The sequence below is a fragment of the Sebastes fasciatus genome, chromosome 3 (assembly GCF_043250625.1).
Source record: "Sebastes fasciatus isolate fSebFas1 chromosome 3, fSebFas1.pri, whole genome shotgun sequence".
In the NCBI taxonomy this organism is placed as follows: domain Eukaryota; kingdom Metazoa; phylum Chordata; class Actinopteri; order Perciformes; family Sebastidae; genus Sebastes; species Sebastes fasciatus.
Genome location: NC_133797.1, coordinates 25,231,665 through 25,248,158, shown reverse-complemented (window position 1 = coordinate 25,248,158; position 16,494 = coordinate 25,231,665). Strand labels below are relative to the sequence as shown.

The 16,494-nt window shown below is 42.2% G+C and overlaps 1 protein-coding gene, 1 long non-coding RNA gene and 1 pseudogene across 3 annotated transcripts in view; 2 read left to right on the top strand and 1 right to left on the bottom strand.

Moving 5' to 3' along the window:
• The window catches only part of LOC141764535 (uncharacterized), a 256,854-nt gene that overhangs the window by 197,400 nt on the left and 42,960 nt on the right, over window positions 1-16,494 (bottom strand). The window lies entirely within an intron of this gene.
• On the top strand, window positions 1,450-3,094 carry LOC141765301 (E3 ubiquitin-protein ligase TRIM39-like; annotated as a pseudogene).
• LOC141765300 (E3 ubiquitin-protein ligase TRIM39-like) lies at window positions 11,414-13,054 on the top strand. Of its 2 annotated transcripts, XM_074631364.1 has the most exons (2): window positions 11,414-11,640; window positions 11,677-13,054. In XM_074631364.1, exons 1-2 carry the CDS (start codon window positions 11,414-11,416, stop codon window positions 13,052-13,054), a joined length of 1,605 nt encoding a protein of 534 aa, XP_074487465.1. The 2 variants fall into 2 exon arrangements, with proteins under 2 accessions (XP_074487465.1, XP_074487464.1); XM_074631363.1 differs by having other exon boundaries at window positions 11,414-13,054.

Genomic DNA, 16,494 nt, shown 5'->3' with positions numbered 1-16,494 from the left:
AGGAGCAGAGTCCCAGACAGGATGCTCCTACATATTATACAGACACCCATTATGAATTTATACAGTGAATAAAAGATACTAAGAGATATTGGGTTTGGGGGTCCTCCCCCGAGAAAATTTGAAGGTTTTTGACTTAAAACTACAAATTTTGCATCATTTTGGACCATTATTAATACTAGATAAATTATTATTTTTATTATTTATCACAGCCTTTGTCTGAACATTTAATTCTTCTGGAAATGTTTGTCCTGTAAAATCGTATTTTATAAATCAGAAGAGCAGATTCAGAAAACTTTTAATGTTTCATTCATTATATTTGTTCACAAAAAAAAAAAGTTATGACAAACAGTTCACTAATTATTTTACAAAAAGGAGGTGAACATGATATGGAGAGGGCAGAGGAGAGGACAGGCAGCTTGTGAGAAGCTACGGTACGCATGAAAAAGTCACAGTATGCCAAGGAGTAAAATGTAGAAGTGCCGGTACGGTGTACCGCTGCGTACCGGCCCACTTCGAGCACTGATAATGACACATGTCAAATGGACATCTCAGTTAAATGAAACATACCTATAACTTCAAAAATAATGTTTCTCAATATTGCAGTATTCATGCTGTGGCAGCCACCCATTCTCTGGGGCTTGCTGTCATTTACCTTTTCCCTGGTGTTTTTTTGGTTGAATTGCTGAGTGATTAGAGGGTTATTCAGTTCACCTGTTGCGTAGGGTGTGGGGACTGGCTCTTAAATGACAGTTGAGAGCAGCTTGGTGCATTCCCCTCTTGGCCAATCAGGGTGCAACGACGCCTTTCTGAATGGCTTAAAAGAGGAGGGAAACTGCACACCCAGTGTCATTCTGATCTCTCCTTTATTAAATGCAACACGTGTTAACAGCCAAACCAGAAACTCTGGTCTGTTTTAGGCCCTTTTGAGATTCGGTCCTCTTTGTGTTTTGTTTATTGAGAGTGTTGACTATCCTAGTTGGGGAAACAAAATAAATACCAATCATTTGGGTTACCTGCACTAGGAGGTTTAGGTGCTATTTGTGCAAGAATCTGGCTTGCCTCACGATAGCCTAACGCCTGCAGGCTTTATTTTGATATTCTAGTCATTTGTTGATATTCACTGAAAGCCTTTATACCCATTTCTTTTAGTATATTTTATTTGGGGAAACTTTAAAGGAGGGTAAAAGGAAAAAATATATATATATATATTTCAGTTTCCTTAATTGTTTGTTATTGTAGAGGCATTTGTTCATTATTATTATTAAGGAGGCATTTTATTTTATATTATTATGTGGATGGAACTGTTTTTCAGTCTTCTGACTGAACAACTAAAGTCATCGGAAATCAGTACCACCACAATGCTTCGATATTTGTTTCATACAAATGATGAATACATGTGTAACAAAACATTTTATAATACTTTCACTTTTGTTCACTATGTGTGTAGACATGGCTGCTGCCAGCAATCTGCAATCTGAAGATCAGTTTCTGTGCTCCATCTGTCTGGATGTGTTCACTGATCCAGTCACTATACCATGTGGACACAACTTCTGCAAAAACTGCATCACTGAACACTGGAATACTAGTGACAGGTGCCAGTGTCCCATGTGTAAAGAGGCTTTTACCATAAGACCTGATTTGAGGGTCAACACCTTCATCTCTGAGATGGTTGTTCAGTTCAGACAGTCAGCTCAACAGAAAACCAGCAGCAGCAGCTCAGAGCAACAAGTGTCCAAACCAGGAGAAGTTCCCTGTGACGTCTGCACTGGAACCAAACTGAAGGCCCTGAAGTCCTGCCTGGTGTGTCTGGCCTCCTACTGTGAGACTCACCTGGAGCCTCATCTGACAGCTTCACGTCTGAAAAGACATCAGCTGATCGACCCTGTGGAGAACCTGGAAGACAGGATGTGTACGAAGCACGATAAACCTCTGGAGCTGTTCTGTAAGACCGACCAGACATGTGTCTGCATGCTCTGCCTCGTTTTAGACCACAAGACACAAGAGTTTGTTCCTCTGAAAGAAGAATATGAAGGAAAGAAGGCCGAGCTGGGGAAGACAGAGGCTGAAATCCAGCAGATGATCCAGAAGAGACGACTGAAGATTCAGGAGATCAAAGTGAGGAAGATGCAGACAGAGAGATAGCAGAAGGTGTTCAGGTCTTCAGTGCTCTGAAGGAGACTGTTGAGAGAGGCCAGGCCAATCTCATCGACACGATCAAAGAGAAGCAGAGAGCAACAGAAAAACAGGCTGGAGCTTTCATCAAAGAGCTGGAACAGGAAATCTCTGAGCTGACAAAGAGAAAGACTGAAGTGGAGCAGCTCAAACGCTCTGAAGACCAACTCCATCTTCTCCAGAGTGTCCAGTCCCTGAAAGCTGCTCCACCCACCAAGGACTGGACAGAGGTCAGCGTCCGTCCATCGTATGTGGGGATTGTGAGGAGAGCTGTAGCTCAGCTTGTGGAGACACTCAGTAAAGAGATGAAGAAGCTGGTCGCTGAGGCTGAGCTGAAGAGGATCCAGCAATATGCAGTAGATGTGACACTTGATCCTGATACAGCTCATCTCTATCTCATCCTGTCTGAAGATGGGAAACAAGTCAGTCTTGGTGATGTAAAGAAGAATCTCCCAGACAACCCAGAGAGATTTTCTTATTGTGCTTGTGTTTTAGGAAAGCAGAGTTTCTCTTCAGGCAGATTTTACTTTGAGGTTCAAGTTAAAGGAAAGACTAAATGGAATTTAGGAGTGGCCAGAGAGTCGATCAACAGGAAGGGAGACATCACACTGAGTCCTCTGAATGGTTACTGGACTATATGGTTAAGAAATGGAAATGAGTACAAAGCTCTTGATGTTCCTCGAGTCAGTCTCTCTCTGAAGTCTCGGCCTCAGAAGGTGGGGGTGTTTGTGGATTATGAGGAGGGTCTGGTCTCCTTTTATGACGTAGATGCTGCAGCTCTTATCTACTCCTTTACTGGCTGCTGCTTCACTGAGAAACTCTTCCCATACTTCTGTCCTGCTCTTCATGATGGTGGTAAAAACTCTGCCCCTCTGATCATCTCTCCTGTCAATCAAGCTGAGTAGACTGATGATATTTAAATGAAAAGGTTCACTGTCGTATAACAGAACAAATATACATATTCAGTGGCAATATACAATGTAAACCTGTTGTCTTCAGAATTAATCTTCAGGGCTGTTTTTCTGACACCATGAAAAGTCGACTTTTTAGAGATACGTGGTTCTCACAGGACAGCGACGCTACAAACATATGATGATCTTATAGACCATCATGCATTGCTGTAGATCAGGGATGTCCAAACTTTTTTCACTGAGGGCCACATATAGAAAAATATAGGAAAGGCTGGGCCACTCACTAGAGGTGAGGTATATCGCCTCACCTCTAGTGTTTTAAAGTTAACACAATTAATCAAATGAGGTAAATTATGCTTGATATTTGAATATTCTTCAAGAAAAAAAACTTCCTACATCACAACTTTCCATTAATGTATTTTCATTTATTTTGTTACAAAAAGGGTTGGCAGCTCATTCTCAAAACAGCAGCTTGAGATTGCTTCTGAGTCAGGATGGTGATCCCCCTTCACAGCCCTGTATACAGGGGGACAATAAGGGGACAAGGGGATGGGTATATTAATAATAAGTTATTGGGGTTGTTAACAAATCAACTAACGTTTGTGATAAAATGTTACTAACTTTAATTGACTGAATTTATTAAGTAATTGGGCTTGTGAACACATGAATACTGTGTAATATATTTTAACTCACCTATAATGGGAACAGCGCTGCACTTAGTGGGAGCAGTGATGCTGCGCTTTGGACTGAAGGATGGCTGGCAGGTCGGGAGTAAGTTTGGTGGTTGAGATGCGAAGGACATCACAGAGATGGCTGTCGGTCATTTTGGTTCTCAGTCTGCTTTTGTTCAGAGTTAACAGAGAAAATGTTTGCTCATGTATGTTGAGCCGAACAGACTCATCATTCGTATTGCGTGGCGTCGCATCAGAGGAAACTTGGCCTCTTCCAAGCTCCGGTAGAAGTCGGGTAGGGAGAGAAGCTGATGCTGATTCTTCAGAGAATCATCACACTGCATTTCGATAAGTTCTAATTGCAGACTCTCTTCCACTTCTTCTGCATCCATCAGGAAGGGAGTGGAGAACAGCTTGATTTCTTTCTCAACGGCAGAAAAATCTTGGAGGCGCAGACTGAATTCTGTCATGAGAGATGTGATGACAGACACATATTTCCCCTTTTTAGCAGAAAGGTTAACCTCTGGAAAAGCAACTTTGATTTCGGACAGCGTGGGGAAATGCACAACATTGAAGTTGCGTAGTTGTGTCTCAAAGAGACAAAGCTTCACACAGAAGGCTTTCATGTGTGCGGAAAGTTGTGGCACAAGCTGGTCTTTGCCTTGCAGGCTCTTGTTCAGTGTGTTGAGATGACCAGTAAGATCAACTAGAAATGCCAAGTCGCCAGCCATAGAGGGTCACTCAGTTCATGAAGAGGTCGGTCCTTCTCTGAGCCAGTGCACTTCAGAATGATAGAGTAGGTCCCCGTATTCAGCATCAACATCAGATAGGAAAGCTTGAAATTCTCTGTGGTGGAGCCCTCGTGCTCGAATTATGTTGACAGTTTTCACAACTGTGTTCATCACATCGCCAAGCTGGATTGTCTTGGCACAGAGGGCTTCTTGGTGGATGATACAGTGCATTTTAACAGCCTCACCTCCACTCTCTCGCACCTTGGCGCACACCATAGAGGCCATTCCTTTGCGCTCGCCCGTCATAGCTGGAGCCCCATCGGTTGTAACTCCACACAGCTTGTCCCATTTAAGTCCCATCTTGTTAATTGCATCTGACACAGCTTCAAACATGTCCTTACCCGTTGTTGTGCCCTTGAGACCCTTGAGATCAAGCAGCGCCTCCGTAATGCAAAAGTTATCGTCAACTCCCCGCAAAAAAATTAACAGCTGTGGCATCTGTGCTCTCATCACATGCAATCGAGTAAAAATCAAAAGCACAAGCTTTATGTGACACTTGATGCTTTAAGTTAGCTGACAAGTCTTCGATTCGCCACACAACTGTGTTTCTGGACGCGCTCACGTTGTTGAATTCCTGCGTCTTTTCCGGGCACATTATTCCTGCGACTTTAGTGAAGCACTGTTTTATGAAGTCCCCATCTGAGAAAGATTTCCCGTGTCGCGCTATGAGTTGAGCTACTTCGTAGCTAGCTATTGTAGCATTTTCTTGTGTTTTGTTAGTGCGGAAAAAATACTGTTGTTGAGCTAGCAGGCTAGCTGCCATTAGCTTAACTTTATCTTCTCGCTCAGCACCAGTGTAGGACGTGTAGGTCTGATGTTTGGTTTCGTAGTGTCTTCGTACATTATACTCTTTCATCACTGTAACAGTGTCATTGAAAATCAAACAGACACACTTCCCCTTGAATTCTATGAAAAAATATTCATTTTCCCACCGTGTCTGAAATTTTCTGCACTCACTTGCTATCTTGCGTTTCTTTGGTTCTGCCATTTTTGGTCATCCGTGGCAAACTTTTTCTTTGATTAATTGTGTTTTGCAGATAATCTGCCTTGTTGAAGGCAGTAGCTCCATCTAGTGGTAAAACTAAGAACTACAATACACTCAAGCGCAAGTTTCATGTGTGGGCCACATTTCATTATATTTTTAGAATTTGCTGCGGGCCAATTAAAAATGGACCACGGGCCGCAGTTGGCCCGCGGGCCGTAGTTTGGACACCCCTGCTGTAGATTAAACTAACCATGAGTATATAAAGGAGTTAAAATTAGCACAACCTTAAACATCTACAGCAGTAAAATGCAACATCCACATTAATGCAGCAGTAATATTGATCCAGAAACATCAGATATAATAGTAAAACACTGTCAGGGAACATTTTGCTGCACAATCAACACTTTTACTTTTCATACGTTAAGTACATTTTTCTGATAAAGACAACCACTCAGTTTCAAAAAGTTACTCTTGTGTAGTCTTTCTGTGATTAATTAAGAGCTGAATAAATTAGCTAATTAATTTATCAATCAACAAAAAATAATGTGCAAATATTAATCAATTGTTCATTTAATTTTTTTAAGCAAAAATGTCAAAAATTCACAGATTCCCGTCTCTGGAATGTGAATATTTGCTGGTTTCTGGGTCTTCTATCATATTAAACCAAATATCTTTGGATAATTATAAATCATAATGGGCATTTGTGACTTTTTTTCTGATATTTTATGCACCAAGAGATTAATCAATAATGAAAATAATTGTTAATTGCAGCATTAGAGCTTTAATTCTGTTTTATAGGTCTACATCTTTTCAGCTGTTGTTGGGTTTTAAACATTTAATTATCATCAAGTGAATGACTAATGGTCAGGATTTTTACTAGTTATTCAGTCATCCGGTTATTGGGTTTTAATGTCTAATATGCATTTATGTAGTTATTCATGTAATCAGTCATCACTGCAATAAAATCCTGTGCAGAAGAAGAAACTTTTTGTGTGAGTGTTTTATTTTGAAACTGGAGTCTTGTCCACAAAGTCACAAAGGTTTTCACAGGTTGGATGTGTTTCTCAACTGTGGCCACTAGATGTGAGCATGACAACACACATCAGAGGGAGGAGAGTTTGTTAAAGGCATGCACAGACTGCACACACCATTCAACTTCCTGGTCTGATTCAGCAACAACTAATAGGAACGAAGCAAATACAAGAATTACATGAGAAGGTTAGAACATTACAGGACAAACAGTGAGCTGAAATCTGGACAGACAGTATGATTGTTGCAGAGCTGTAGAGGACTGTAAAGTGGCTGCTGGTTTCTGCTGACCCTAAGATGTATTCTTATATGTGGGATTGACTTTTATTTTGTGAAAACTGTCCTGGTGGAGGAAACACATCCTCACAAACAGCTGCTGTAAGAGGTGGAGCAACACTGGAAGGAGGAGAGCTTCAACGTCACATTACAGAAATGAAACTGCATGTTTGTCAGAGAGCTGCAGTCGAGACAAGTCTCTGTGTTTCTGTCTAAAGAAATATTAAACTGAGTTCATCAGGTCTTTCTCAACAACAACAGACTCAAATACTGGTGAGTGCAGCTGATAATATTTACTGTTTCAAAACTTACAGCTCTAATCAAACAGGAAGTTACACTCTTTTCATTTCATATTGACCAGTGTTGGTACTCTCTTATTCATATGTTGTGTGTATCTGCCGGTATCAGCAATCTCTTGCAACTTATTCCTATTTATTCATTATTTCTTTAAGCATGTTAAACTGTGTCAGTCATAATCAGTTGTGATTTTATTGCTATATATACTTGGGCTATATGCATCTTCTATAGTAGGCCTATAATACTCCAATAATATTCACACTGGAACATTATAGGGTTAAGGTGGTGTGTTTGTATATAATGTTAATAGTTAAAGTGCTTTCCTGTGTTATTTGTAGCCTTCAGCATCTCTCTATAATATATTATAGGATGTCTATAGGCTGTAATCAACAGCAGCCAGACAGACAGGCAGGTATACATGCAGAGCTGAGGTGTGTGAGCTCTTCATTCAGGTTTTAGGAGCAGAGTCCCAGTCAGGATGCTCCTACATATTATACAGAGACACATTATGAATTTATACAGTGAATAAAAGATACTAGGAGATATTGGGTTTGGAGGTCCTTCCCCAAGAAAATTTGAATGTTTTTGACTAAAAAATACGCATTTTACATCATTATGGACCATTATTATTACTAATGGCAATGGATCAGCGTTCACGTCGCGCCCCCCGTCAGTACCCAGGCCCGCCTGGGGAAGCCAATGATCCTACCAGCAGACTAAATTCCAAGAGACAACGCCTGAGAGCCAAATCGAAGAATCTTAGTCACAGTCCCCAAGCCGAAAGCAGTAACCACAAACAGCCCCAAGAGCACCTAGCGGTTGGACCTGCCCTCCGAATACTACAACTTAATGTTGAAGGCCTGTCTGCAGCCAAGCGGAGCCTCATCGAAGTCCTCGCTTCCCAACATTCCATTGACGTTATCTGCCTCCAAGAGACTCACGTTGGCACAGAGGAAGCAGGCCGCTACTCCATCAATGGCTTTGATCTTCTGTGCTACACGCCCCATACCAAACACGGACTTGCCACCTATGTGCGCTCTGACATAGTTGAAGCTAACCATTTGACAACAATCAATTTCTCTGAAACCATAACCATTGGCGGTTTTCACATCGTTAATGTATACAAGCCCCCGAGTGCCAACTGGGATCAGCAAGTCCTACCCACTTTCCCCCACCCTGCCATCTATGTGGGGGACTTTAACTGCCACCACCCTGACTGGGGATACCCAGCAGTAGATGGTGATGGTGAGGCACTTTCAGCCTAGGCATCCAGAAACGACCTTGTTCGGATTCATGACCCCAAACAAAGAGGAACATTCCACTCAGCCAGGTGGAATAAGGACTACTCCCCTGACCTGTGCTGGGTCAGCTCTTTGAATGGAACCCCCTATCCTGCACAGACCCTCATCCTTGACGACTTTCCACACAGCCAACACCGGCCCTCACTTATACACATTGGCCTACAATTCCCAATCATAAACAGCCCAAGGAAGATGCGTTGGAACTTCCGAAAAGCCAACTGGACGAAATTCAGTGAAACTCTGGACCGGAGTATCGTCACCATCCCACTCCAAACCTTCACTGTAGATGAAGCATACAATCGCTTTTGCAGCGCCATCTACAAAGCTACCCACACAGCAATTCCACGAGGCTACCGACCCCTCTATGTCCCATGCCTGGACGGAGAAAGTGCTGCCCTCCTACAAGCCTACAAAACATCAGGGGACCCCGAGATGGCAGACCATCTCATTGAATCACTATCTACAGCTCGGCGGAAAAAATGGGAGGAGACTGTAGCAGACCTGAATTTCACCCGCTCAAGCAGAAAATGCTGGAGCCTCATCCGCCGCCTTGGAGCTGCACAGAAACCACCTACCCAAAGCCGACCACCTGTCACACCCAATCAAGTTGCGTCCCACCTACTGACTATTGCAAAAGCAGCCCAAGACAAAAACACCAGAAGATCAATTACAACTGAGCTAAAGGCACACAGAAAAAAGCTCAGAGAGGAAAGCAACCCTGAGCCTTTTGAGGTCGCTGAACTGGAGAAAGTCCTGCAGGGCCTGAAATGTGGAAAGGCAGCAGGATATGATAACATCTCTCCAGAGTTCATGAAACATCTGGGCCCCCGAGCTCTAACCTGGCTGACCCAATTCTATACCAGGATAATACAGTCAAACTCAATCCCAAAGAAATGGCGGTCAGCAAAAGTAATTGCCATACCAAAACCTGGTAAAGACCACAAACTACCAGCAAGCTACCGCCCAATCTCTCTACTCTGCGTCCCTTTCAAAATCCTAGAACGCCTTATATTACAACGCATATCTCCAGGAGTAGAAGAGATTCTTTGCGTAGACCAGGCCGGTTTCCGCAAGGGCCGAAGCACAGGAGAACAAGTACTGGCCCTAACCACCTTCATCGAAAATGGTTTCGAGCGCAAACTGAAGACAGGAACAGTATTCCTCGACCTCACAGCTGCCTACGATACTGTTTGGCACAAAGGCCTCCTGCTAAAACTCACAAAAGCACTCCCTGCCTGGGCAACAGCAACAATTAAAACTCTGCTAACTAACCGGAGGTTCAGAGTTCACCTTGGACAGAATAAGAGTGCATGGAGAAAACAGTCAAACGGGCTCCCACAAGGGTCAGTCCTCGCCCCAACCCTGTTTAACCTTTACACAAATGATCTACCCACCACTAAATCCCGTAAATTCATCTACGCTGATGACATCTGTCTGGCAACCCAAGCACCAGACTTTGACTATCTGGAACAGGTGCTCACGGAAGACCTCGCAAAGCTGGACCAGTACTGCAAAACCTGGCGCCTAAAACCAAGCCCCGCTAAAACAGTCTCCAGTGTATTCCACCTCAACAACGCAAAAGCTGCTTCAGAGCTAAATATCCAACTCAGCGGACTTAAGCTGAAGCACGCCCTCAACCCAACTTACCTGGGAGTGACTCTTGACAGGACCCTATCCTTCAAGGAACACTTGAAAGGAACGGCAGCTAAGGTGAAGACTAGAAACAACCTGCTCTATAAGCTCGCTGGCTCAAAATGGGGGGCAGCAGCCCCCACATTGCGCACCTCGGCACTGGCCCTTGCTTACTCTGCAGCAGAATACTGTGCCCCTGTTTGGTCCAGGTCACCCCATACACACCATGTGGACACCCAGCTCAACACAACCATGCGAATCATAAGCGGGACTATTCGTTCAACACCACTCCCCTGGCTCCCTGTCCTATCCAATATAACCCCCCCACATATCCGGCGAGTAGCATCTACTCAAAGGATGCTTCAAAAGGTCGAAGACTCTCCCCATCTACCAATCCATGCAGACATCTTCAACCCACCCACTGCCCGTCTTCCATCTAGACGACCGATATGGAAGAATACCCCACCAGCCGACTTCACCACCCAATCAGCTTGGGAAAAGGAATGGGAGTCCAAGGATGTCCCAAACAAACATCTGGTGTCAGCCCCCACCCAACAGGTCCCTGGCACCAACCTGCCAAGGATACAGTGGTCAAATCTTAATAGATTCAGGTCCGGACATGGCCCCTGCTTGGCCAGCCTTCACAAATGGGGCAGCAGCCCAAGCCCATTGTGTGCCTGTGGAGAGGTGCAAACAATGGAACACATCATTGAAGCTTGCCCGCTCCACAGTCTAAAAGGAGGGTTAGACACCCTCCATACAGCAGACCAGGAGGCAACTGCATGGCTCAAGGACTTTGCATTCGCTAAATAAATAAAATTACTAATTAAATGATTATTTTTTTTATTTATCACAGCCTTCATCTGCACATTTAATTCTTCTGGAAATGTTTGTCCTGTAAAATCGTATTCTCTAAATCAGAAGAGCTGATTCAGAAAACGTTTAATGTTTCATTAATTATATTTGTTTGGAAATAAAAATATAAAGGTTATGACAAACAGTTCACTAAATATTTTACAAAAAGGAGGTGAACATGATGTGGAGAGGGCAGAGGAGAGTACAGGCAGCTTGTGAGAAGTTCCGGTACGCATGAAAAAGTCACAGTACGCCAAGGAGTAAAATGTAGAAGTGCCGGTATGGTGTACCGCTGCGTACCGGCCCACTTCGAGCACTGATAATGACACTTGTCAGATGGACATCTCAGTTAAATGAAACATACCTATAAATTCAAAATAATGTTTTTCAATATTGCAGCAATCATACTTTGATATTAGTTTCATACAAATGATTAATACATGTGAAACAAAACATTTTATAATACTTTCACTTTTGTTCTCAGTGTGTAGACATGGCTGCTGCCAGCAATCTGCAATCTGAAGATCAGTTTCTGTGCTCCATCTGTCTGGATGTGTTCATTGATCCAGTCAGTATACCATGTGGACACAACTTCTGCAAAAACTGCATCACTGAACACTGGAATACTAATGACAGGTGCCAGTGTCCCATGTGTAAAGAGGCTTTTACCATAAGACCTGATTTGAGGATCAACACCTTCATCTCTGAGATGGTTGTTCAGTTCAGACAGTCAGCTCAACAGAAAACCACCAGCAGCAGCTCAGAGCAACAAGTGTCCAAACCAGGAGAAGTTCCCTGTGACGTCTGCACAGGAACCAAACTGAAGGCCCTGAAGTCCTGTCTGGTGTGTCTGGCCTCCTACTGTGAGACTCACCTGGAGCCTCATCTGACAGCTTCACGTCTGAAAAGACATCAGCTGATTGACCCTGTGGAGAACCTGGAAGACAGGATGTGTACGAAGCACGATAAACCTCTGGAGCTGTTCTGTAAGACCGACCAGACATGTGTCTGCATGCTCTGCCATGTTGTAGACCACAAGATGCATGATGTTGTTCCTCTGAAAGAAGAATATGAAGGAAAGAAGGCCGAGCTGGGGAAGACAGAGGCTGAAATCCAGCAGATGATCCAGAAGAGACGACTGAAGATTCAGGAGATCAAACACTCAGTCGACCTCAGTGAGGAAGATGCAGACAGAGAGATAGCAGAAGGTGTTCAGGTCTTCACTGCTCTGAAGGAGTCTGTTGAGAGAGGCCAGGCCAATCTCATCAACACAATCAAAGAGAAGCAGAAAACAACAGAAAAACAGGCCGAAGCTTCCATCAAAGAGCTGGAACAGGAAATCTCTGAGCTGACGAAGAGAAAGACTGAAGTGGAGCAGCTCAAACGCTCTGAAGACCAACTCCATCTTCTCCAGAGTGTCCAGTCCCTGAAAGCTGCTCCACCCACCAAGGACTGGACAGAGGTCAGCGTCCGTCCATCGTATGAGGGGACTGTGAGGAGAGCTGTGGCTCAGCTGGAGGAGACACTCAGTAAAGAGATGAAGAAGCTGCTTGAAGATGAGCTGAAGAGGGTCCAGCAGTATGCAGTGGATGTGACTCTTGATCCTGATACAGCTCATCCTGATCTCATCCTGTCTGATGATGGGAAACAAGTGAATGATAGTGATATGAGGAAGAATCTCCCAGACAACCCAAAGAGATTTTCTAATTATGTTAATGTCTTAGCAAAGCAGAGTTTCTCTTCAGGCATATTTTACTTTGAGGTTCAAGTTAAAGGAAAGACTAAATGGACTTTAGGAGTGGCCAGAGAGTCGATCAACAGGAAGGGAATCATCCCACTGAACCCTCAGGATGGTTACTGGACTATATGTTTGACAAATGGAAATGAGTACAAAGCTGCTACTGGCCCTCCAGTCAGTCTCTCTCTGAAGTCTCAGCCTCAGAAGATGGGGGTGTTTGTGGATTATGAGGAGGGTCTGATCTCCTTTTATGACGTAGATGCTGCAGCTCTTATCTACTCCTTTACTGGCTGCTGCTTCACTGAGAAACTCCTCCCATTCTTCTGTCCTGGTGTTAATGATGGTGGTAAAAACTCTGCCCCTCTGATCATCTCTCCTGTCAATCAAGCTGAGTAGACTGATGATATGAAAATGAAAAGGTTCACTGTCATATAACAGAACAAATATACATATTCAGTGGCAATATACAATGTAAACCTGTTGTCTTCAGAATTAATCTTCAGGGCTGTTTTTCTGACAGCATGAAAAGTCGACTGTTTAGAGATACGTGGTTCTCACAGGACAGCGACGCTACAAACATATGATGATCTTATAGACCATGATGCATTGCTGTAGATTAAACTAGCCAACAGTATATAAAGGAGTTAAATTTAGCACAACCTTAAACATCTACAGCAGTAAAATGCAACATACACATGAATGCAGCAGTCATATTAATCCAGAAACATCAGATATAATAGTAAAACACCGACAGGGAACATTTTACTGCACAATCAACATTTTTACTTTTCACACGTTAAGTAAATTTTTCTGATAAAGACAACTACTCAGATTCAAAAAGTTACTCTTGTGAACTCTTTCTTTGATCAATTAAGAGCTGAATTAATGAGCTAATTAATTTATCAATCAACAGAAAAATTAATCCACAAATATTTATCAATTAAATTTGTAATTTTAGTTTCCAGCCTCTCGAATGTGAATATTTGCTGGTTTCTGGGTCTTTTATCAAATTAAACCAATTATAGTTGGATTATTATAAATCATAATGGGCATTTGTGACCTTTATTCTGATATTTTATGCACCAAGAGATTAATCAATAATGAAAATAATTGTTAGTTGCAGCATTAGAGCTTTAATTCTGTTTTATAGGCCTACATCTTTTCAGCTGTTGTTGGGTTTTGAACATTTAATTATCATTAAGTGAATGATTAATGGTCTTTATTTTTACTAGTTATTCAGTCATCTGGTTATTGGGTTTTAATGTCTAATATGTATACATGTTGTTATTAATTGAATCAGTCATCACTGCAGTAAAATCTTGTGCAGAAGAAAAACATTTTTGTTGACGTGTTTTATTTTGAAACTGGAGTCTTGTCCACAAAGTCACAAAGGTTTTCACAGGTTGGATGTGTTTCTCAACTGTGGCCACTAGATGTGAGCATGACAACACACATCAGAGGGAGGAGAGTTTGTCAAAGGCATGCACAGACTGCACACACCACTCAACTTCCTGGTCTGATGAAAACTGTCCTGGTGGTTGCAGGAAAAAGAAGATAAAAGAAGTAAAAAGTCTCCCTAAAGATTAAACGTATCTTGTGCCAAATATCTGTAACTACACTGAAGGTATTCTGTCTAACCCTGAAGGAGGAAACACAACCTCACAAACAGAGCTGCTGTAAGAGGTGGAGCAACACTGGAAGGAGGAGAGCTTCAACGTCACATTACAGAAATGAAACTGCACGTTTGTCAGAGAGCTGCAGTCGAGACAAGTCTCTGTGTTTCTGTCTAAAGAAATATTAAACTGAGTTCATCAGGTCTTTCTCAACAACAACAGACTCAAATACTGGTGAGTGCAGCTGATAATATTTACTGTGTTTCAACAACCAGCATTAACACAAAACTTACAGCTCTAATCAAACAGGAAGTTACACTCTTTTCATCTCATATTGACCAGTGTTGGTACTCTCTTATTCACATGTTGTGTGTATCTGCCGGTGTCAGCAATCTCTTGTGACTTATTCCTATTTATTCATTATTTCTTTAAGCAAGCTTTAAACTGTGTCAGTCATAATCAGCTGTGATTTTATATACTTGGGCTATATGCATCTTCTATAGTAGGCCTATAATACTCCAATAATATTCACACTGGAACATTATAGGGTTAAGGTGGTGTGTTTGTATATAGTGTTAATACTAAAAGTGTTTTCCTGTGTTATTTGTAGCCTTCAGCATCTCTCTATAATATATTATAGGATGTCTATAAGCTGGAATCAACAGCAGCCAGACAGACAGGCAGGTATACATGCAGAGCTGAGGTGTGTGAGCTCTTCATTCAGGTTTTAGGAGCAGAGTCCCAGTCAGGATGCTCCTACATATTATACAGAGACACATTATGAATTTATACAGTGAATAAAAGATACTAGGAGATATTGGGTTTGGGGGTCCTTCCCCAAGAAAATTTGAAGGTTTTTGACCTAAAACTACGCATTTTACATCATTATGGACCATTATTATTACTAGTTAAATTATTATTTGTATTATTTATCACAGCCTTCTTCTGAACATTTAATTCTTATGAAAATGTTTGTCCTGTAAAATCATATTCTATAAATCAGAAAACGTTTAAATACTCTTTCATCAATTATATTTGTTCACAAAAAAAAGTTATGACGAACAGTTTATTAATTATTTTTTAAAAAGGATGTGAACATTGTATTGATAAATTACAGCACCCTCGTTCTCACCAGATATTATTGTTAGCCTAGCCACCATAACCAGTCTGACTGTTCACTGACTGCGCTGTGTGTGTTGATGTGTGTGGAGCTCCGACAAGGCCTATGAAAGGAGGCTAGGGTCACGGGCGGACATGGCTCCAGGGGTTTGACACATGCACTGTGTAACTGAAGCTGCGGCCGTGCGTTGCGATTGGTTCAATTTCGGCGAGGGCAGACCAGATTTTTACTGCGCATGTGTTTTGTACCCCAAAGATATTACACGTACTCAGCCTCCTTCCATAGGCCTTGAACAGCAGCAGGAAGAGGCTGCAGCTTTAGCCCTGGAGCCCATATGAACATAGTACCTATTATGCCCTGATATCGCAATTCAGTTTTTTGTCTCGACGATGCATATCGTCACGTTTTTATGTAGCGAAATTTCGTCACACCCCTATTAATAATAGAACGCAATTTCACATTATATAAAACTCCACATTGCAGAACATTAACATATGACATATCATTTATTATTCCACATAAATACTTTGAAACGTTAACTGGTTATCATCGTGGCATAACCCCTTTCTACCGGTATAGATATGAAAGACGTCGGGGTATTTTCACACTATAATCTATCGTTTAAGATTAAGATAGATGATATGCCTCAATGTTTATGCCAGTCATATTTATGCTGGTACAAAACGGCACATGCTGTTGCAGGGTGTTAAATGCTGTGAACTAATAAATATATATCCCCCTTCCTGGCAGACAGGCTGTATACCTGCCTCTGCAGACTCAAGCCAATATTGCAATTGACAGTAAAAACTATCAGGTGTGTACATAAAAACACACATTGTCATTTCAGGCTGAATAATAATTAATATGCCATATGTATGCCTAGTTAATGTTCTGCAGCGTGGAGTTTTATTAATGTGTGATCGCATTTTATCATTAAACATGCCAAAAAATAATACAGAGCGGTCAAATGCGCTTTTGATGTGAACAGCCAGGGAGTGTCGGCGCCAGAGTGTTAGGGGCGGACGGGCAATCAGCTTTGACAGGGGGGGCATTTTTTTCACCTCATATAGCCTTTATTAAGTGTATCTTTAACATTATCATGT

What these genes read in the sequence shown, in the direction of transcription:
- LOC141765300 (XM_074631363.1), top strand. Translation starts at nt 11,414, where the DNA reads ATGGCTGCTGCCAGCAATCTGCAATCTGAAGATCAGTTTCTGTGCTCC.